The 24082-nt window shown below is 33.5% G+C and overlaps 2 protein-coding genes across 5 annotated transcripts; one reads left to right on the top strand and one right to left on the bottom strand.

Annotated features, from left to right (window-relative positions):
• Positions 1-378: 378 nt before the first annotated feature.
• On the bottom strand, positions 379-23570 carry LOC124533234. 4 transcript variants are annotated; one of them, XM_047108436.1, is made up of 6 exons: positions 23387-23570; positions 5975-6095; positions 5159-5386; positions 4391-4627; positions 3403-3689; positions 379-1337 (listed from the first exon to the last, which is right to left on the bottom strand). In XM_047108436.1, exons 1-6 carry the CDS (start codon positions 23397-23399, stop codon positions 934-936), a joined length of 1290 nt encoding a protein of 429 aa, XP_046964392.1. In that variant the 5' UTR covers positions 23400-23570; the 3' UTR covers positions 379-933. The 4 variants fall into 4 exon arrangements, with proteins under 4 accessions (XP_046964392.1, XP_046964391.1, XP_046964394.1 ...); XM_047108435.1 differs by lacking the exon at positions 23387-23570 and adding an exon at positions 6910-7036 and having other exon boundaries at positions 5159-5365; XM_047108437.1 differs by having other exon boundaries at positions 381-1337; positions 5159-5365.
• On the top strand, positions 9440-23331 carry LOC124533236. The gene is made up of 6 exons (XM_047108439.1): positions 9440-9552; positions 11500-11534; positions 12732-12995; positions 15890-16061; positions 17971-18151; positions 22827-23331. The coding sequence occupies exons 1-6, from the start codon at positions 9502-9504 to the stop codon at positions 23084-23086; spliced, it is 963 nt and encodes a 320-aa protein (XP_046964395.1). The 5' UTR covers positions 9440-9501; the 3' UTR covers positions 23087-23331.
• Positions 23571-24082: the final 512 nt, after the last annotated feature.

Below are 24082 nucleotides of genomic sequence, written 5' to 3'. Positions count from 1 at the left end.
CGACCTTGTATACAGTCACTAGACCGACGAGGCGATCGAGTATAATTAAAATAATTGGGAGAAGGGAAATGTCAATAAAAATAAACCAAGGCGGTGTTATTATATTTAGTTGTTGTATAAAATATTTAATTATTCTTACATTAAGTAATCACTACAGGAAAATACTGTTTTACAGAAATAACTAGCTACAAAGTTGCTACAGAATTGTATTTAAATGGTCTCCAGAGCATAATTATAATAAAACAATACATGATCATCTAATTAATGTGATGGCCTATTTATCTCTTTTGTATCCATTTAACTAAGACTCAAATTACTTTATTCAATATAGAAGCATTACACTTATTAATTCATGGTCAAATGGATACCGCTACCAGTTTAGAAAAGGAAACAACCAGACCTGAGAAGAATCGTCGAAAGAAACTCAGCGGGTCTTTTGTTTGTCAAATTAACCTTCCAATTCATCGTATAATCTTTCAAAAGGATAAAAACTCAAATCTATTATCTATATCTACTACTAGCCTTAGTGAATATTGGCAGGCAGTTATAATTCTGAATAGGGACTATTATAACATTTTAGTACAAATTTGACGTGACGATTAAAAAGTGCTTTTATTAGATAATCTTTTTTTCTTCTTGAGCATTTACGTAAGTGTAAGATCATGTAAGACTGGCTGGAGTTGTTTGCGCCGATATAAATATAAGTGAACTGCAGGAAATAAGGAGACATATATTATATTTTTTAATTATTTTCATTTATTTATTCGGTGACACATAGTGTTACAATAACACACATTTCCAACTTAAGACGACGTTTTTATTTAACATTATCCTGTTAAACCATAATAATAACTACTTTAGTCAATAATGGTTTCAAATAACAGATATTATTCACTTCATGTTTTGTATATGTAATTTGAAGCGACGTACGTATTACCCGATAAAATCAAATAGCACTTTGGTCCACGTCTCAGGAGGCTTCGGTTTGTAATACTCCGAATTAGGCTTCGGAATGGTGTCATCGACAGGGTCTTCTTTGAACATATTTATATAAGCATTCTTAATGCCGAATCTCCACATAGCGACATATGGAAAGTATTTGCAGAAGAACATGACGAAATCGAAGTAGAAGTTTAAAAACATTCGTCCGATGTACGTTGAATAGAATGCGACTACGATGTTATTGAGGGCTATTTTGTATTTCGCTACAAGTGGCAGCGACCGGTACGCTGGCGCGTTTTCTACGGTGTCAAAATCGTGATAATACAATAGATTCGATGTCCTCTTCGGCAAACCATCAATAGAACATTTCTCCAACAGTTCAGCTGCGTCAACGCCTGCAAAAAATAAAATCAAAATCAAAATATACTTTATTCAAGTGGGCTTTTACAAGCACTTTTGAATCGTCATTTAACAATTAAGTGAAGCTACTACCGTTTCGGAAAGAAGATTCTACCGAGAAGAACCGGCAAGAAACTCAGTAGTTACTCTTTTTCAACATTTAAAAAATACTTAAAATAGCGTATAATATAAATAATGCTATAAATAGTTAATACAATTATTTAAATTAATATATCCTGCCTGGAAGTCAACAGGTATTAATTCCACGTTTTTTTATCATCTAATATAATAGTTATTAATATAGTTAAGTTCACAACTAAAAGATGTGGTAATTAATACTGCTAGTTGAAATTGGTGTTATAACTCAATGGGATTGGCAATGACAATGAAAAATTTACTATTAAAGACTTCTAGGTATGTTGTCTTGTTTATTGCAGACTTCAAGAGGTTCTTTCAAAAAAATGATACCCGAAATTGTGGTCTATTAATGGTCCATTAATATGTTTAAAAAATTAGGAAACAGTGTAACAAGGTTCATTGTGAATTGTCATTATTCTAAAAGTATGAAGGCTTTCCGACTCTATGGTTTCTGAACTAACACGATGCCATTATAGTAATATACTACTATTAGGTACCGGTGTACTCGCCGACGGTTATCTATTATTATTTATAAACGACGTGATAGGAACTAATAATTTTCTTCCGTCATGATAAATTAGTCACATCTGCCTAACGTAATAGGCTATTTGACAATGCAAAAAATAAAGTGTCAATTATTGTAATCAGTGTATGTTTTGAATTTGAAATGGTTATTTATTAAATAAAGTTGAAAATAATATTTAATTTATTCAAAAATCAATAAAGAAAAATGAAATTTTTGAAACGTTTGTCACGTGACATAAAACGATCCTGATTGGTCGGGCTTATGATGAAGTCAATTGCTTGCTTAACATATGTATCACAGATTAAATTACAGGCAAATGACGTCAGAAACCTCATTGCAGCGTCATATTGTCCAAGCGTCCAGCGCTATTTAAATATGGAATTTTTATTTTTTTAATGTGATATTTTTCGGCAAATATGTACTAGAAAAAAAAAACAACTTAAACTGGGTCTCTTAACCTCTACTTAATAATATAAAATACATTTTAACAACCAGTCAAATAGCCTATTGTACTCTAACACATGAGACGCTGACGGTACCTAAATGATCTTCGACGCAACCAATATTGTAGCCCCTGTCCATCACACATCTATTATTTTATCCGAATTTATTTCGCAAATCTTACTGAATTGGTAGTAAGGTTTCGTTCCATCTCAGTAGTGATAAACCCTCATAAGGTATCCTACCTCCGAACAGTAATGTTTAGTACTGTTGTGTTCCGGTATAAAGGGCGAGTGAGCCAGTGTAACAACAGGGAGAAGGAACATAATATTCTAGATCTTCGCTAGAATGATTCATATTTATAACAGCACCAATGTCTATGGATGATGGTGAAAATTTACCATCGGGTGGGTCATTTAAATCTTTGCCTAGCTATTATATGAAAATTAAAAACATTCGACATAATAATAATATAATAATTATAGCGTACCATTTCGTTATAACGTGTACATTTATTGTTCTAATTATACTTAATTTTAGATTTTCGATAATAAATACGTGAATATAATGCTAATCTATTGAATAAAGATTATGACTTCCTGTGATTAAATTAAAACTCAAAGTCAATTCAACACTGAGTCTGTACACAACAACAACAACAGCCTGTAAATTCCCACTGCTGGGCTAAACGCCTCCTCCCCCTTTGAGGATGCGGGTTGGTGGAATACACATGTGACAGAATTTCTTTGAAATTAGTCTCATGCAGGTTTCCTCACGATGTTTTTCTTCACCGCTGAGCACGAGATGAATTATAAAGAAAAATTAAGCACATGAATCGGCGGTGCTTGCCTGGGTTTGAACCCGCAATCATCGGTTAAGATGCACGCGTTCTAACCACTGGGCCATCTCGACTCAGTTTTGATTTATGTTTATACTCAAATTAAACCCATACCGACCTGTATCAGGTGATCGTCCTTTTAGATGCTTTTTAATTGTTTCCTGTAGTTTCATCCTGTCTTCCTCAGTGTACACGTAGCCAGGTACGTCGGCCAAATTTTTGGTCGCGAAGAGCATCGACGCCGGCTCAATGACCGATAACGCCGTGCCAGTGCCCTGCGTCATGACACTCGCTATGTGCTCGAAATACTCTGGCACATTCTCCAGGCAAGGCGTGAACACGCGTTTCAATATCACTTTGCATATTTGGCGCGTCTCGTCAAAACTTTCTCGACATATATTGTATCTGTGAAATGAACATTTTTTTTTATGGCATAGTTGGCAAACGAGCAGGAGGCTCACCTGATGGAAAGTGACTACCACCGCCCATGGACATCTGCAACACCCTTTTGGCTTTTTTGAAGCCAATTTGGCTTTGCCTTCCAATTGACCGCGGAACTGAACGAGGCTCGAAATATCAACGCCAAGTATTCCGATACTACCTGTAGCGGCTATCGGAATGTTCTCAAATCGTGGAGATACGACAAATGGTGTTTTTTTAGCGGTTAACGCGCAAACTTGCGTCTTTTTGGGGTTGAAATGGACTAGATTTAGCCGGCCCCAATTCGAGACTTCGTTTAATGAAGACTCGATTTCAGACACAAGTTTGTTCCGGTTCTTTTCGACGTGAACATGTTTTATTATTGCTTTTAGAGCTGCTTTATGAAAACAGACTTATAACTACAGACAAAAATGTGACCAATGGCGAAATACTTTAATGTTATGTAAGTGAAGCTACATATATATCATATATAAGAATATATATCTGAGAGAAAAAATCGTGATCTCAGAAGAATATAATCTAGATATGATTTACAGGAGGTTGATGTCGATATATGCAGGATTTCTTCACTACTAAGTCCTTCACCGGCGAGCACGAAATTAATTGTAAGTACTCAGGAACTCAGCACTCATTGCTATATTTTAATATTACAAACTGATAATTACCTGTCTTCCAATCCAATCATGTAACCAATGGTTCTCCAAGTGAAGTTATACGCTTCCCAATCTCCTTTCTGCAGTTGTGTGATAGCAAACTTCTCCGGTTTTAGGAACGAAAAACCAATGAATCCAAATAAGGTGAGGGCCACATCTCGCTGGGATACTATTCCTTTGCCCTTCAGCTTGCTTGCGCGACTGGCTTGGAGGTGCCGGCTTCTTACAGTGTAAAGTGATCGCCAGGACCTTGATTACAAAGTTACAAAGTGTTATCGCTAACACATCGAAGAACTATAACATGGTAGATTATCGACAATCAATAAGAAAGTGTAAACACTTCTATTTTGAATAAAGGTTTTTGACTTTGACTTTGACTTTGAACGCTCGATATGTTTGGGAACATTCGATCCCTTTCATCATGGATGTCACCATGGGAACTGATTCTCTTTTATTTATTAAGTAGGTCTTTTATATTACTTACTGGCAGGATAAAATTGGAAATAAGGATAGAATACATTATATCTTAAAATTGTGTGACACACACACATTTAATTGGTACTGCATAAGCTTATCAGTTTCTTGTCTTTTCTATTTTGTTCCATCTTATTAACCTTAGAAAGTGATAAATAAATACTTCGAACTCTCCTCGGAGAGTAACGTACTTATGAGAAATCAGTGAATTTTATTATGACAATATATGAACAATCACGACTTATTAGATATTAAATGTATATTTATATGCTCAACAGGGTGAGGTGTTAGGAAATATATTCTTACTCTGAGCCCGGCTTGAGTTCATTTCTGAACCAAGACAAGACATGCATGTGAGTTGATAAGTAACGCTTGTATGAGGTGTACACTGAATTCGATCGACGGGTTCCAATGAGAACGTTCAGGATCGACGGGATCGCCAGCACCGCGACGAGACCGAGCAGCATCGTGGCTGTGAACATGAAGCAAAAGTCCAAGTAGAACCGTCGGCCTCTGGAAAGAAAGGGTCTTTGTCTTATCACGACATTAGAAAACCGTAAATATCAATATGTATTAGTGACGACCTCCATGGTCGAGTGGTGTGTACACTGGTTTTCATGGGTACGCCACTCTGAGGTCCCGGGTTCGATTCCCGGCCGAGTCGATGTAGATTACCATTAGTTTTCTACGTTGTCTTGGGTCTGGGTGTTTGTGGTACCGTCGTTACTTCTGATTTCCATAACACAAGTGCTTCAGCTACTTACATTGGGATCAGAGTAATGTATGTGATGTTGTCTCATATTTATTTATTTATTTATCAGATGGTAGAGCAACAGCAACAATTCGTTTAAAATTTTATAAAATATCAACACTATGTATTTCTGTGTTTCGACTTGCAAACATATTTTCCATAACACATTGTGTTATGGAAATCAGAAGTAACGATGGTACCACAAACACCCAGACCCAAGACAACATAGAAAACTAATGGTAATCTACATCGACTCGGCCGGGAATCGAATCCGGGACCTCAGAGTGGCGTACCCATGAAAACCGGTGTACACACCACTCGACTATGGAGGTCGATCTGATAACCAAGTATACAACGCATTAAAAACTCACTGATTAAATTTCTCTTCGTCAAACCATTCTGGAAGTTTCATCTCTAGGTCTTCGACGTCAACGTCATCTGAAGGTCGTTGATGTGCCTCATCGCTGAGCAACTCGTCCACGAACTTTTCAGCTGTAACAGATGGTTTCATGACAAATTTACTTGGTGGTAGGGCTTTGAGCAAGCTCGTCTGGGTACGTACCAGCCAGTCATCAGTTATTCTACCGCCAAATAACAGTACTCAATATTGTTGTGTTCCGATTTGAAGGGTGAGTGAGCCAGTGTAACTACAGGCACAAGGGACATAACATCTTAGTTCCCAAGGTTGGTGGCACATAGAAATAGTTAATATTTCTTACAGCGTCATTGTCTTTGGGTGATGATGACTACATACCATCAGGTGGCCTATATGCTCGTCCGCCAACCTATACCATAAAAATAAAAACTAGATGGCGATGATATTCCTCTGACTGACTTCCGCTGACAGCTTTCAGCGACGATCAGAGATATGTGTTAAAACCTCATGACCACCAAGGTTTTCCTTTTGGTACAATACTGTGATAATAAATATCGAACGCGTTATATCTCAAATCTGATAGATAACCTCATTAATATAATCCTCAACTGCTAAGGATACTATTGTTTTGTTACGAATTTAATTTTTGATAAGTATAGATTTGTACCAAATCAAAGTTAAATATATTCAAATTCTTTTATACTCAATCCTTCAATAGAGAAGTACTATACTCATTAGAAAATACCGTGACCTGAAAAGAATCGATGAATTTTATAAATCTCTTTCTTTTATAATGATTGTTCTCGTATCATAAATATCACAAAAAAACTAGCCAAAAGGCGATCATGTCATTTCCAAAGTATAAAATTTTTAAACATGTTCTAATTTTTTTAAATTATAATTCATTAATAGTTGTTAAAAAAACATTACCGTTACATAAACAGACTACTTCCAAGTCACGTAAATTCTTATTCAAGGTCAAAGTTCCGTCTTCAATTACTGTAATCGAGTCTTCTAATGAATAAACAATGCATAAGTATTGCATTGTTGACTGTTGGCTTCCCAATGATGACTGAAGTTAATTTAAACTAGCTAATATAAAAACCGTATCGAATAAGGAACTTTAAATTTGAAAACATAAATTACATCATGTTAGAGTTATTTTTTGTTACACATACAACTATAATTCATTAGAATAATTCAGTTAATAATATGTCGATTGACTATTTTTAGAATATGTTGTAATGTAATATTTTCATTTTTCACGATTAATACTGGCCGAATGTCTGATACTAGCCGGAAAGAAAGATAATGTCAAAAAAATCGAATGTGGCAGCAATGTTTGGTAATATTGATTATTATATGGAAATAATGAGAATGATAGGATAAAATTAGATATAAAATACGGGTGTATTGTAAAACACGGATTAGTGGATAAAATGAATGTGAAAATAGTGCTAATAAATGAATCTGAAAGAATATCGTTGTTTAAACTCGTGACCATCCTAAGAATCAGTATAAGTGAAAAAAAAGTAATCAGTTGCTCATTCATATAATTAGTATTAATTGATTAGATAATAATTCTCATTTTATAGTTGGCTCGGATTTTACTAATCAAAATCAACCTGGATATCTATAAATATTCCAAGGATAAGATTGATTAATTAGAAATAATTATTGAGCATTGTGTGCTCGGAAACAAAAAATGAAACGAGTTTTTAACCGACTTGAAAAAAGAGGATGTTCTCAACTACAATTTTGTATAAAAAAATATTTCTCAAAGTATTCTCGTATTATTTTTTGCTAGATATATTGTAGTGTTTCATTGGCTGACACCGACTTCAAATATAATAATAATTGTAACTTCATTATGTAATCGTAAATCGACTTTTAAGTAGTCTAATTTTTCGTTTCATTTTATTTAGGAGAACTCTATAAAATATTTTCATCATTGTTATTCATCAGTATGGGTTGAGTTAGATTTAAAGTGGATTTACATTTAATATGTTAAATGAGTAGAAAAAGTAAATTGATTATTAAGTTGCAGAAGAATACGCATTTTTTTTTACTTTTTAGTGCATATTGATTTGTTTTGAAACAGTGTTTTGTTTGAAGTCGGTTTTTTATTGTGAAAATTGTTGTTTATGTATGAGTACTATGATTGATGAATTTCCTCATAGGATGAACACTATGTAGAGTCTCGTCGTCAGTTGCTTGAGAGTAAGAGGTTGATTTCCAGAATAGAATAAATGTAAAATACCTAAATGTAATAAATATACACCCACGACAGGCTTGAATAGTTCGACTAAATACGCGAAAGAAATAAATTTGGTAGCCTTCTGTAAAATGATGATTACACATTATGTACTTCATATTTTGATTCGATTTGAAAACATTTTCTGATAGAATGATGTCATTGCAAGCGGCAACACTTCAGCTCGTTACAGTATAATAAAGATGTCGGATGCTCAAATTAAAATATATTTCAACCAACTTGACTTTTACAAAAACATTTGGACCTTTTTACAAGATGATTTACATTTTACGAAGGCATTAAATCAACTGCAAGTTTGTGGGCGGAGACTTTAATTGTCTGAATAAAATCAATTTGTTGATCTGACTGCTTATTGAAATGAAACGTTGTCTAACAATGTCGACGTGTTTGTTGGTTTCGTTATTGCATTAGATTGAATGCGCGCACGCTTCTCCCTACATCCTGCAACAGTGGGCGTCATTTAATATTCCTGACTATTCAATATAGTATAGTCAAGTTATTTATGTTTTATACTAATCTAAGTCCTATGTCCTTCGTATAAAGACTGTAAGAAGTACAAACAATTATATACCATGAATACATCGCGAACCGTGCGATTTATAATCACGCTGGACTGAAATTTAAGACGAATAAACAGCAATACAGAGTAATGATAGAGTAAAACATTTTACGCTCTCAAAGGTCTGTATTTACACTGGACCTCATCTTTAGGCTGAAAAATAGAAATACAGAGTAATCATAAATCTTCTATATACATATATAAAAGCGGAATACCACTACGGAATAAATTACAAAATCCCAGAAACTATAACACCTGCGAAATTAAAATTTGTCTCCTTTTGGGAAGACAAATTCTCATTTATAGACATCCGCTAAGAGCGGATTATACAAATCAATCCTTAAGGGGGTAAAATGGAGGTTGAAAGTTTCTGATTTATAAATTACGCGTGAGTAGAGCCGCAGCTTTAGCTAATTGTCAATATTTTGGTATAGAAAAACTTTATGTTAGGACGAAATTTATACTTGAAATAATTAATCATTTAACGAAAACTAAAAAGATAAACGGTCACTAAAGTCGCAGACATTTGCTCGTACAATTATAAAAAAAGAATCTTTCTAATTCACCGAACAATAGTCTTTTATAAGCACTTATCACCGATTTATAAACAAACGGAGAAATGCAATACTCAATTCGCATTCGCTAAATCCATTCGGACTTGCTCAATTGTTTCGTTGATTTGTGAAAAATGAATTCGCTTATTTATCTTTTTATGTTGGAAGTTGTCTACTGTGATTGGGTATGAAAATTTATTTTAAATTATTTTCCTAATTCTTGTTAATTAATTATACGGCTTGTTATTAGAACAAATGCAAGATTTCTACATATACGACCATGTTTCATGAATGACTTACGAGACTTTCTTGGATTTGAGAATAGGAATTTTGTGTATTAATTCTGAAGCTGTGTCTTTATGAAAGAAACATTGTAATTACTATGTGGTCAATCGCGTTAGTCTAAGTTTTCATTTAAAATTGATACGTTTTGTAATTGTTGGTGTCTTTCCTTAGAATTGAACAAAATTGTAAACAAAAATTTGATACTTAAGTACTAAACTATTATGATTTTCAAAGAGCGAGTTACGTTAACTACAGTCGAAAGGTCGAAAAAAAAAACCAAAAACTAATTTAAACTTATTTAATTAAAATAAATTATAATAAAACTTATTTCCTAATTAACATGTCTAACCTACTCGATGTAAGTAATTAGAATGAATAATTAAATTATAAAATCACATTTGCAATGTTACACTTAGTTTGGTTCTCACGACAGAGGAATCGCTACATCATCAGTCCTCTTGACGTGTGTGTACGTAACCAGCGTCTTCTTTGGATATAAGATATAAATTTCTGACGTCAAGTTACGTCATCAACAATACAAGATTATCAAGCGATTTGTCTGTGGAAAGCTAGATCCTCACCCATTGATCTCGTTTCGCACTTACTCCTTGCAAAGATATTTAAATAAGCGATCGCTTGTAAACAAATTGTTTAATAAAGCGGTCACTCCCCTTCCTTTACAGTGTCTTTGGGTTGTTCACTTTGGAATGTTAATTTAAATCTTATCACTAACATATTTGTGTATATATAAAAAAATTAACAGTTTTTAAATGTCCCTTTGATTGGTTAAGGCCTCCTCTCCCATGTGGAGAATGTTTTAGAGCTTATTCCTACTACTACTCCAATACGGTTTGGTTACATATGTTATGTGGCAGAATTTCACTGATAATACATGAAAGTTTAGTCAGGATATTTTTATTCGTCCTAGAACGAGATTAATGAAATTACCTGGATTTGAACTCGCCATAATCGGTTAAGAGTTCGTTATAATCACTGGGCGATCTCGACTCAGTCAATATACATATATATTAATAAATAAACATTACTTGATAAAATGTTCTTAATCTTACACATGTATACATCATACGTTAACTACATTTTAATGACAATTAATTGCGCAAAAAATACCAGCTAGCATTAACAATATTAAATAATATAGACGTAGTAGACATTATTAATAGCACATTGTATAAAAACTTAGTGAAATCAATGAATAAAATTCAATTAATTACAGAAGCATCATTAGGTATAAAACTCAAGCTTTAGTCTCATCTCAACTTTTTGATTAACAAATCTCAATGATATTTTGAGGAAACTTTGTCCCAGTGACTTGAACACATAAATATTGACCTAAAACTGCGGGTTCAACAACGAGCACAGCTGAGTTTTCAAGTGTTATGATTTATTTTTGACTTTAACGAACATTCATCATCACTACATATCATAAAACAAAGTTGCATTCTCTGTCCCTATATCCCTATGTATGCTTAAATTTTTAAAACTACGCAACGGATTTTGATGCGGTTTTTTTAATAGATAGAGTGAGCTTGAGTTGAATACATGGACAATATAGTACCTAAAGATACAATGAAAATTTGAAAAGTATCTAATGTGATGTCGTAAATAAACAAATTCTGTAGTATATTTAGTTTCAGTATTGCGCCCTTGAAGCCGAGGCGTGTCGCTAGTCCTTTATAATTCACAGTACAGATTCGATTGTGAAATGGCTCTTAAAACTTAATAATGAACAATAGCTGTTTGTTCTCTTTCAATATAAACATTCTTAGAAAACTAATATTACACGTACATATGGGACGTTTTCTAAATTATTATTCTTTCCTCACAAGGTATCCGATTGGCTGACTCCTGTTCAATATCAATAGTAAGTACTTTTTAAATTAAATATAATTCAAAAAAAATGTTTAATATATAAAATACTGCAATACCTCATTCGAACTCATTTTAGTTTTTGATCGTCAGAACAGCAAAGAGCAATAGACATACAGAAAGACAAACATTATACAGACAGAGTATTTTTCACAATCATGTTACTATTAAATTAATAGTGTAACTCACTCAAAAAGTAAAAGTAAAGTAAAGTAACAGCCTTTAAATTTCCCACTGCTGAGATAAGGCCTCCTCTTCCATTAAGGAGAGCTTGGAACATATTCCACCACGCTGTTCCAATGCGGGTTGGTGGAATGCACATGTGGCAGAATTTCAATGAAATTAGACACATGCAGGTTTCCTCACGATGTTTTTCTTCACCGCCGAGTACGAGATGAATTATATACATAAATTAAGCATATATACATAGAAGTGCTTGCTTGGATTTGAACCCGCAATCATTGGTTAAGATGCACGCGTTCTAACCACTGGGCCATCTCAGCTCAACTCACTCAAGCCTCTGGTGATTCTCGTCTTTATGATTATAGAGCATGGGGTCATCCATTCAAATAGTCAAGCAAAAGTTTGTTAAGGTTTTTTTAATAGAGGGTTCCGATAGGATCATGGACGTTTATGTCGTCGTGGTTCCGTACCTCTAAAATACGACAAGCCAATAGATCTTCTGATCTATGTCTGTTTTGATCACATTTGTTCACTATGATATTTCCTACGGAATCTGTTAGTCTACGTTAATGTAGTATACGTATACGTTAATGTAGTATAGTTACAAAAATGTCAAAAGGTCAAATAAATATGGACGAGATCATGCCATAGACTAGAAGTATATGAAGCTAATCTATCTTAACGTAAATATAGTACGGTCCAGCTCATTTCAAGATGCGTTTATTAAATAATTGTAATTAACTAACATGTCTGTATTTTTGAATATTGAAAAAGAGTAACTACTGAGTTTCTTGCCTATAGAATCTACTTTGCAAACCGGTGGTAGCTGCACGTAATATAGTTGTTAAATGACGATTTAAAAGTGTTTGTAAAAGCCTGCTGGAATAAAGTATATTTTGATTTGAATTCATTTGATTTATATTACAAACACAAATAAAGCACAAAAGAACTATACATTGTTTGAGGCTGGCCGATTTAAATCATTAGTTAGCTGTACTTTTGTTTCCAGTAAAGAAATATCAGCTCAGAATTATACTAATGGGGATCCGAGATACAAGTATGAGGAACTACCCACAGACTTACCAAATATGTCAGACAAATATAAAATAATCGAATTCGCTCCACCGAACGAAGCTAGCTCCACTATCTCGCTGAAGATGAAATTGGAAGAAGTGTTAAGAACAGCAACGATATTGACGAACGCTTTAAAGGTGGAAATTAAAACTGTGGAGGAGCGAGAGCGTGTCCTGAAGGATGCCATCGCCAACGGCAGGTACACACTAGCTATACCTATACGCTCGCTTCGCTGGACATTAATCGCAGCAAAGTTATTTTTTTATCTTGTTATTTCCTTTTGATCATTAAAAATGAACAAATCAAGAAATATGTGAGTTCTAATTAATTTATTAAAAGTATTTTTTTTAATTTTTCGTCATCTATTTCAACTTCTTCGATGATGTTCTCGATAGATTGCAAACTGTACAATCAATTGTTGTAATGGGTGTCCCATTACTTATTCAAGATCACATCTTCTTTTTATTAAATCCGTAAACAGATATGATTCATGAAAATGTTTTCATTTTGGCCTAATTATTGATATCTAATAATAAGCTTTAAATTTCTGTACTCTTTAGAAGTTTCCATCATAGCGATACGTCCTCTTTTATCCGGTTCTATCAAATATCGAAATTTAAACCTTGTCCATACTTGCAAACATAAGTCAAAGCATCCTGAGCATATTTGTACATTCTTGGACTTCCAGTGTACGAAGATGGGAATATTATTCTTTGTCCAAAATCAGCAATATATACTTAGTATATACTTTATCATTCGACATTGTTTATTTTTGGTTTGAGTGGCAGGGCAGCCTGTCGTGTAATTAGTTTGATATTGGTCGATATGATATCTATCTTCTACTCGCAGAAACATAATTGGATAATCGTAGTAATCGTTATACGATCGGTGTGTTGCAGTGACAAATTGCTTGGTTTAATCTTGCATTGTGCATTGTGCATAAAAGCGCCTTTCATGCTCATTCCATGGTGTTCTATCTGCTTGAATAACGCCTTTCAAAGCATCTGTTGTATCATTTTGTAGAGCAGTATTTAAATCTCTAACTTTAATTGATTATTGACTAATTATTTCTCGAATACTTGTGTTTTTGAGCATCTATCGTCGATCAATCTCTTTTTCTATGTTATCCATGAAATTAATTTGCAGATACTGGGGATTTTATACAGATATTGGAAGAAGTGAACCAATCTGATGATATACTTGTCCTTGCACTTTAAATGTAGATGCGAAATTATTGTATTGTACAATATTTGTTGCTCCAAATGATGTCATTTGAAAACATAAATCGTATTTTCTAATATGCACAAGGAAATATTTAGACTCCTTAGTAGGTCCGGTTACGTAGGTGAGAAGAGGTTCTGGTTCCACCGCTCTTGAATTATAGTGGGACATACAGACAGACAGGCAGGCAAAAATTTTAAATATTCGAAAAACGACGATGACCCAACGACAGAAAAAAATAGTGTACAGACAGGGTCTAGAGATTTATATAGTAGTATAGATAGTATGGATATATGTAGTTAGTATAAATAGGTAGAGTTTGTAAATCTTATAAGTTATAATTATCTATGATAATATAATGCTCATTATCATTCCCAAGTCAAAGGTGACGAGGTCGCCTTTAATAATTATAATAAAGTAATCTGCCCGATCTGACTTCGTTCAAGTGATATTACATTTTTATTTATTTTCTAATCGCGAAGTCAACAAAAAAAAGCATTGTTATCATCCTCCTTTTTTATGCTATTGGTTGGCGGACGAGTATATAGGCAACCTGAAGGTAAGTGATCACCACCGCCTACAGACAATGGCGCTGTAAGAAACAACATCGCCAATGCGCCATCAGCCCTGGGAACTAAGTTGTTATGTCCCTTGTTTATGTAGTTACACTGACTCACTCCGGAAAAACGGAACACATCAAAACCAAGTACTGTTGTTTAGTGGTATAATACGTGATGGGTGGGTGGTGGTCCAGACGGGCTCGCACAAAGTCCTACCACGAGGTACCCCACCTAGAAGGAGTTTGGTTACAATAGCCTACATGATATTTATATGATATACTTGAAGTGTAACCTCATCCACGTGTAAGCGGTGTTTATAGAGCGTCGCTGTCGGAGCTCTGCGAATCCACGTATTACCTATATTCATTCGACACGTGTAGGTTTCCTCGCTACATGTTTGCCTAATAATGACAGAATTATGTGGTCTCATAATCAATTTTATTCAAATATACTTCACAGTGAAGCGTTTTTGACGATAATTAAATACTACCATTGTTTCGGAAAGCAGCTTCTAGCGAGAAACTCGCTTAGTTGCCCTTTTCAAATAAACAGATTGACAAAGCTGTTCTTTACAATAATTAGTGTCCTGTGATGGAAACCGGGCCTGACTCCAGGATAATTTTTTCTAAAAAGCACTTTAATTAAAAAAATAACGCCTAGAAACACTCATTTATTCATTTAGTCTTAATAAACTTCTTAATCTTTATAAATGGTAAATTGATTATATTTCCCGGTATCTTATTATACATGCGTGTACCATTGCCCAAAAATATTCTCTGCACCGTATTCAAACGGAAACTAGAGGTTACAACTTGCAATTTTATTCTTATTTCTTGTATTAATAGTATGTATATCAGATTTTACAGGATACTTTTGTATATTATTTCGTATAAATATAATATTGTCATAAATAAAGTGAAGAAGCCGTTAATACACCTATTTCTTTAAATTCCTCGGGTGATTATGTCTTCGAGCTAATATTGTAAATAGTTCCGATTTCTGTTTTCTGTAGAATAAATTGTATTTTAATATTTGCTGCATTACCCCATAACAATATTCCATATGGCATAAGACTGTGTAAATTACTAAAATAAACTAGTCTGGCAAACCTATGTCATAAGCTTCATGCCTGTTCTTCTTAATGGAATCTGTATGGGTCACGTTAGTTAAATGACGTTTTAAAATAAATTGTTTTATTTGGAATCTATTTAAATAAAGTGCATTATAATTGTTTCTTATACTTAATCTTGCTTACTTTTTGTAAGCAATCATTACACGAACGATATGTTTATTATTTTAATTATGTTTCTAGATCTGGTATCACGACCCTGATCGTGACTACGATCGACAGACCGCTTCGTACGTATTTCATTCGCAATGGAATCTGGACTCTCTGCAACGGCGTGGTCCAGTATCCGGTTGGGAATCAACCCTACAATGTTTTCACCGAATTATTTTCCGTCCCGAGATGTATCGGGCAAGAGGTGAGGACTATAAATAAATAAATATTGGATAACATCACATACATTACTCTGATCCCAAGGTAAGTAGCGAAAGTACTTTATTTAAGGGAAATCAGAAGTAACGACGGTACCACAAACACCCAGACCCAAAACAACATAGAAAACTAATGAATTTTCTAATTTCATCTAAGGGACCCGGGACCTCAGAGTGGCGTACCCATGAAAACCGGTGTACACACTACTAGACCGCGGGTGTCGTCAAATTATATTAATTAAATATTATTTAGAAGATTTATTGTATGCCTGTTGGTACACTTACTCGCTATTATAAGGTTGGTGATCTTGAAGGTTTTTGTTTAAAATGCTTCCCGTGTCAGATTTGTTTTCTCATCGAATTGTGAGTGTGAGTAAGCGAATAGAGAGTGCACCTGTGTTTACGTGCAATTTGGGTTATCTTATCATCGGTAATTAAATTTCTCAGGAGATTATTATCAACGTTATAATGTTGTTTTTTCGCTGTCCAATTTGTTAGCAAATTTTTAGAGGCGGTCTGTAACTTAGAACGCGATGGAAGCAACTCGAATAGTTGGTTGTTTTCTATCATGACTCGCATTATAATAATAAGACGTTATGTAATAATATGCCATATCTATATACTTTGAATAGATTCAGCAACTATGGAACATAATTATATTGAATTATAAATGACGCACAACACAAGTTTTTATTGATTAACTGATTGTACATAATTATATAAATGATTAAATTTTTTTTTAATTATTATTAATGAAGCCTTCTATAACATGTGTATGTCACCGTAAGATTACAAAATTCGTTAGATTACAATCTTTTGAGACAAATTGTGAACCGTCGAAACATTGTGAACCGTAAAATATGATTGCAATTTAATGCATTATTTTTCGCTATATTGTAATCTATCGAAGTTAATAGCGAGTGACATTTACATATATTAGATAAATTAGTAACAGTCTGTAAATTTCCCACAACTGGGTTAAGGCCTCCTGTTTCATTAAGGAGAGGGTTTGGAACATATTCCACCACGCTGTTCCAATGCTGGTTGGTGGAATGCATATGTGGCAGATTTTCGATGAAATTAGACACATGCAGGTTTCCTCGCGATGTTTTCCTCCATCACCGAGCACGAGATGAATTATAAACACAAATTAAGCACAAATTTATAGTTGTGCCTGCCTGGATTTGAACCCGCAATTATCGGTTAAGATGCACGCGTTCTAACCACTGGGCCATCTCCGGGATATATTAAGTATTTATAAATAAAGATTTAAATTAGTACGATATCATGAGCATAGTCATAATGTGTATTATAGGTACATTTCAACTATATTGGTTTTCTTAATCTTGGTTTTTTGTTTGTGTGTACAAGCCAAATTTAATATTATTTAAATATATTTTATTGTATCACGTATAACTTTGTTTGGATTTCGTCTTTTTTAAATAACTGCACGCTCTGTTATAGATCAAATGAGTAAGTTAAACTCCAGTCAAGTATAAAAAAACGCTTTAATTTAGTAAATTTGTTTGCATAGTTTATCTTGAGTTGGGATGCATTTTTTGGTTGATATACTTCAACTACTACTATACATTCACTTACTATAATTATATATTCACCAACTCTCATGGAGTAGCCTGGTGATTAGGATCCGATCAATAAGTTATTACGCTTGTGTAAAGATCATATTCACATCAGAAATAAACATTTATAATTTGGGATAGCGCACTTAATTCGGATGTGATCGGCTTTACGAATTTTGCCGATGCTACATCGAAGTTGTGTCGTACTATATACCTTTGTTGTTTCACTATAATGTTCCACGCGCTTAAACTACTACTAAAACCAATATTACGAGTATTGTCGTTATATAACATATTTCCCGTTCCATTCCGACAGGTGTCATCGAAACGAGATCCATGTGTATTTAATTCGATCATTAAATACGAAGTTGTACCGGTTAACCGAAGATCATTCTACGTAGAAGACGACTACCTATGCCTTAAAACGACCTTCAACAATACCCTTCAAACGTATATGACCGTGCCGAGACGAGTGGTCGACGAGACTTGCAAGAATGGTGAGATGGTAGATTATCTAATTGAGATTAATGTAATTATGTTCGTAAGGGGCCTCGTTTTTACGAACATTCCTTGAAATAGCGGTATTAGACCATTTGTTATTTGAATACGCGTCTGTTTACTGCGTTCATCTTTTTCCAACCCAGAAAATAAAGTTACAAAATATATGCCAATAATTAATTAATAGTATCAGATAATTTTTCTTATTAAATTTGCGATCTTGCTTGGCATGGCCCCAAAATTATAATGGATTATAATCCCATTGTAATTGTATCTGTGAAGTTAATCAATGTACAATTATTTTTGTTTCGATGTATGTAATTAGTATTATTCGACAACGACAGCCTATAAATTTCCCACTGTTGGGCCAAGGCCTTCTCTCCCTTTGAGGAGAAAGTTTGGAACATTTTCCACCACACTGTTCCAATGCGGGTTGGTGAATTGTTATTCGAATAGATCATTAATAAGTCGTCAGAGTGGTATGTACACCGGTTTTCATGGGTACGCTACTCTCAGGTCCCGGGTTCGATTCCCGGCCGAGTCGATGTAGAAGGTTTATTAGTTTTCTATGTCGTTTGGGTCTGGGTGTTTGTGGTACCTTCGTTACTTCTGATTTTCCACAACACAAGTGCTCTAGCTACTTACATTGGGATCAGAGTAATGTATGTGATGTTGTCTCATATTTATTTATTTATAATATTATGAAAAAGTGAAATTAAGCCGAAGCTCCCTCGGTGTTGTGTTATTCAATTCACTGTCGTCTAATAAATGTCTACTGATGATAAAAACATCTTGTGACGGTTAGCTCGGGAACAATAAGCGAATCATTGATAATTGACAAACAAACGACTCTGCTATTTTTTCTTAAGAGGAACCGCTGTATATGTTGTAAATTAACATGTATATGAGATAACAAATATAATACGGATGACCAGACGGTTTATAAAACAAGTAAGTTTTCAATGACGCGATATTTTAATATACATTAAAAGATCCTTAAAAGGACCTTCGGTGGTCTTTTTCGGCAAAAAGGCTACTTTAAGCTTATCTATGCCTTAACCATAGGCTACTTACTCATATGAATTTGACTTTGGAAATAATGCAGCCTAGACCATTCATTATTTTTATAAATTTTTTAGGTATTTTCAGATAATATACAAAAAATACATTGACTGTTAAAATCTAGGAAGCTGTTACCAGTTTTTATTAATTTATAATTATTTATAAAAACTGATAAATGATTATTAATAATAATGTAAACTTTAATTTTGTACCATATTTTTGTCACGACCGTGGTCACCACCGTTAGTAGACATTGATACTGTACGAAATACTAATCATCCTTTACGTCTAATGCGCTAATGAATTTGGGAGATACGACGTTATTTTATTCAAGTAAACTTCATATTGAAGTGTTTTTAATCATTAATATTTAAACACTACTAACGCTTCCGAAAGCAGCCTCCAGTGAAAAGAAACGGCAAGAAACTCGCTTAGTTCTTTTCAAATAAACACATTTTCTGTTATATTAAACAAAAATTATGGAGCCCAAATTTAAATCCAAGAGTTTTTTTTTCTAAAATTTATTGAATAATTTATAAGAATACAACAATACAAAGCGTTTGCTTCTCGGTGGTAGAATACGTGATGACTGGGGTGTACTTATACCATTCATACGGACTTTTATATAAACGATTATAGGAGATCCATTCGTTGAATTCCAATCAAAATAAATAATCATTATATTTTATTCGACTACCTACCAAGATTAATTTATTTTATTGCCGACTTTTCTTCAAAGAAACTACATTTCGAACTGGTGGCAAATACAAATTCAAAACTACTTTGATGAGCTTAGTTGAAATCAGCATAAGTAGGTTTCTTAAATGTGTTTGTGTTATGTTACAAAAATACAATATTTAAATTTTAACTAAAAAACAATTTGATACTGTGAATGCCATCAACTTGAAAACAACACCAGAAGACAGGTTTACCAAAATAAGGCTTGGTTAGGCTGTTATCACACTGGCAATTTGTTAGTTCAAACGTAGCGAGAGCGCAACGCGTTCGTCATGTAATCGCATTGACACGCGCGGGATCATGACGTTTCCAATTTAAGAAACACTACTGTTAGCTTTATTACATCGATCAAACAAAAACGAAAGTAGAAAAAATAATGAATTTGAGAATATTCGTCAATAAGACACACAATATTAGACTGGAAGTAAGCTCCTACTGTGTACATATTGATTTGCATACGAATAAAAGACAATTGGTACTTAACTTGACCGAAACCAAGGATCGGCATGATCAATGACTAGTCGGCATATCCAATAAACATTAAATACTACCTAACTTTACGTACTTCAGATTTTACTTGGACTGTTTGATTTGAAGTCTCGAATAAATTGAACACAACTTTTCCATATTTTTTTAATAACACAAATAGCGTTTTATCTTTTTTTTTATCTTTTACTCATTAATAAAAGCCTAAACGCCGATTTCCATATTATTGATCGCATTTCTATATAGTCTATTGCAGTGGGAGTAGAAAAGATGAACAAAATTTACATTTCGTCTGCTATTTGTAACGACTTATTTCCATTTTAATTTTACTTCCAAAATGACAGTTTCGTCGACGTTTAAAACGCCATTTTTCACTAATCATCGTGAAAATCATAGAATTTGCTGTCTAATGTGGTTTATTTGACTTTTATCCTGTTAAAGTTAGAATAAAGCATACATAATTTCATATAAGTACGGTATTTCACGGACTGTCTTAAGTGAGTACTAGTTTGCATCCACAGTAATATTCGCTGCAAGCTCGCTACTAACATAACTAGCTTTGAATTCACTCGCAAATCTTTTTTTTTATGCTATAGGTTGGTGGACGAGCATATGGGCCACCTGATGGTAAGTGGTCACCATCACCCATAGACAATGACGCTGTAAGAAATATTAACTATTCTTTACATCGTCAATGCGCCTCCAACCTTGGTAACTAAGATGTTATGTCCCTTGTGCCTGTAGTTACACTGGCTCACTCACCCTTCAAACCGGAACACAACAATACTGAGAACTGTTATTTTCTGTTATTAACTGGTCAGTGGGTGGTACCTATCCAGACGGGCTAGCACAAAGCCCTACCACCGAGTAACTTACAAATCGCCAGTGTGGTAACAGCTTTATTCGGTATGGCCCATCGACCTTGAATGTGTGTCGTTTATTTTACGAATTTAATATGTAGGTTTATATTATGCGCAATACGAAATTAATTTGACTTTACCTAAAATAAGGTACATTGATGTAACAGGATAACTTAATTAATAACATACATATTCGCAGATTTTTAATCAAAAATCAAAATAAACTTTATTCAAGTAGGCTTTTACAAGCACTTTTGAATCGTCATTTAACAATTAAGTGAAGCTACTACCTGTTCGGAAAGTAGATTCTACCGAGAAGAACTGGCAAGAAACTATGTAGTTACTCTTTTTCAACATTAAAAAAAATACATTCATGTTAGTTAATACAATTATTTAAATTAATATATACTGCCTGGAAGTCGACAGGTATTAATTCCACGCTTTTTTATCATCTACAAAATCTTGTATCGAATAATACGCCTTTTTCACCAATGTATTTTTATAAACGATTTGAATTTACGAGACGGCAAAGTTAAAAATGTCAGCGGAATTTTATTATAGACGGGATACCTTGCCCCAAGAAAGATTTATTGACTTTGCGGAGTCCGAAACTTGGCGTTATAAGCTGATCCTTACTTCTAGTGCATATACAATGATTATCACTTATTTTATCAGTATGTAGGGTAAAAACTACACATTTTGTTTTTGAGCATTCAAAACCAAATTATTTACTTTAAGCCAATCGTGTATCCTTGATAATGCACCGTTCACATCGTCATAGTCAGTTTTTTCCTGTCGACCTTAAAAATCAGTGAAGTATCGTCAGCAAACAATACTATATCACAAATACCTTTAACATAGGTTCATTTATATACTATAGAAATAGAAACGGACCCAAAATTTAACCTCGTGGAACACCCATTTTTAACGTAGACCCAGAAGACTTTATTCCGTTAATGAAAACTTGCTGGATTCTTTGACTTAAGTATGAAGCAATGAGATCAAGAGCTTTACCTTTAATACCGTAATATTTGAGCTTATAAATAAGCGTCTCGTGTTCTACACAATCGAATGCTTTAGATAAATCACAGAATACTCAATAGCATTCTGCGATTTTTCCCAAACATCGTTAATATATTTTCACTGTGAAAAATAGTATTTGCACCGAAATGGATAAGAAGTTGATTTAAAATAATTTTTAATAAGCTGCCACCGTATTATATTACTGTATTTTATCATATATTATCAATCCTACCACTAAATTAACTTTGAAATATTATATTCGACCATTATCATTACCATCATTTCGTACTATATTAAATATAACATCAATTTGCACGTATCGTGCATATTTTATCTATTCCTACATTTTTATGATAACACTGAATTAACGCTTGTGAAAAAGATACTAAATTATTTTACCTTTGCCTATTTATATAAAGATAAAGTAAAACCTAATCACTACTTTCAAAGTCTATATATATGAACAAATGTTTGTTCATATTAAAAAATATTTTTATTGTTCCAGGTACCGTAACGAGTTTAACTAATAATATATTGAGTTGTGGACTCAGGGTCTTATCCGAGTACTCATATTACCCCTATAGGAATGACGTATCGTTCGCAGTGCCTCTAGAATATTGCGCTGAAAAAGACGGCTCCTGCAAGCTGTTGGTCGGATGGCACATATCTAACAAGACCATAGAGAATTTTGAATTTTTTAATCACGATCCTAATTTTAAGAAGTTTTTCATAAAAACAAAAGATTATCTTGAACCTTTTTTGTAGTTTAAAATTTGCTATTTTTTTTATTTAAAATTTTGTAATTGATTTTTGTTATGGAACTTGAATACTATATATTTTAATACATTTTTATTCTTAAATCTATTTTACCTAATTACTTGATTACAGAAAATAATAGCTAATAACACTCATGTGTTGTCTCTCGTGTCAATTTCTGGTGTAGTATATTTTGTAATCATATAATTTAAATTAATTAATACGATTTTTTTTACATAATTATTAATAAAATTAAAGCATGAATATATTTCCAAGTTCAAATGTTTTTAAATATATAATTTTACTTACCTTTTAAATCCATTTTTGTTTTCAATCATTAAATCTCACTAATAATAATGATGACACATGAACTCAAAAAGCACATAAGAACATAAGATAATCACATACGTAAAACATATAACCTCATTCTTTTCGAAATTGGTTAAAAAGAACCGCACGCGTCTGCGGAGTAGTGCGTGAGCGCTCGTCCACCTTACAACGTTTAGTGCAGTTTGAGTTAAAAAATACTCCGAGCTGAAAGCTCATTTATCATTTTCAACGCAAAGAGATAACCGATATCAGAATAGAAATAATTACTAATGCCAATTATAGCTGTAACATTGTTGTACGTCTTTAAACGTCATTCAATTGCAAGATGCAAAGATTGAAAATTTAGAAAGCGGGGGGAATAGTCGTTTTGGTTCCGGGCGCCGATATTGGCTTTTGTACATGTTCTGTCAGGTATACATGTTATATATGTTTTATTAGTTTATGCTCCGTTCTAAGGATATAATCCTTTCCGACGAAAATTTCAGCTCACCGAAAATTAACCGAAGCTAAAATAACCAAGTATTCGGTGCGGTTTTGTTATTGATCATGTTCCGGTCACTATAAATAAAATGTATAATTATTACTTCAAAGACTGTCCGTTTATTTGTTTATTGTTGATATTGTATCTAGACCGGGAGATGATAATGACAAAATATTTGGCCATTTGTACCAGTA

Source organism: Vanessa cardui, chromosome 10 (assembly GCF_905220365.1).
Source record: "Vanessa cardui chromosome 10, ilVanCard2.1, whole genome shotgun sequence".
NCBI lineage: Eukaryota > Metazoa > Arthropoda > Insecta > Lepidoptera > Nymphalidae > Vanessa > Vanessa cardui.
This window is presented reverse-complemented; position numbering and strand designations above follow the sequence as displayed.

Excerpts from the sequence above, each read along its gene's own strand:
- LOC124533234 (XM_047108435.1), bottom strand. The coding sequence starts at position 7,024 with ATGCAATACTTATGCATTGTTTATTCATTAGAAGACTCGATTACAGTA. Across the intron at positions 5,366-5,974 it reads GACGAAGAGAAATTTAATCA|AGGCCGACGGTTCTACTTGG; the intron begins GTGAGTTTTTAA and ends CTTTCTTTCCAG. Across the intron at positions 3,690-4,390 it reads ATGATTGGATTGGAAGACAG|ATACAATATATGTCGAGAAA; the intron begins GTAATTATCAGT and ends TTCATTTCACAG.
- LOC124533236 (XM_047108439.1), top strand. The coding sequence starts at position 9,502 with ATGAATTCGCTTATTTATCTTTTTATGTTGGAAGTTGTCTACTGTGAT. Across the intron at positions 9,553-11,499 it reads AAGTTGTCTACTGTGATTGG|GTATCCGATTGGCTGACTCC; the intron begins GTATGAAAATTT and ends TTTCCTCACAAG. Across the intron at positions 16,062-17,970 it reads CGAGATGTATCGGGCAAGAG|GTGTCATCGAAACGAGATCC; the intron begins GTGAGGACTATA and ends CCATTCCGACAG.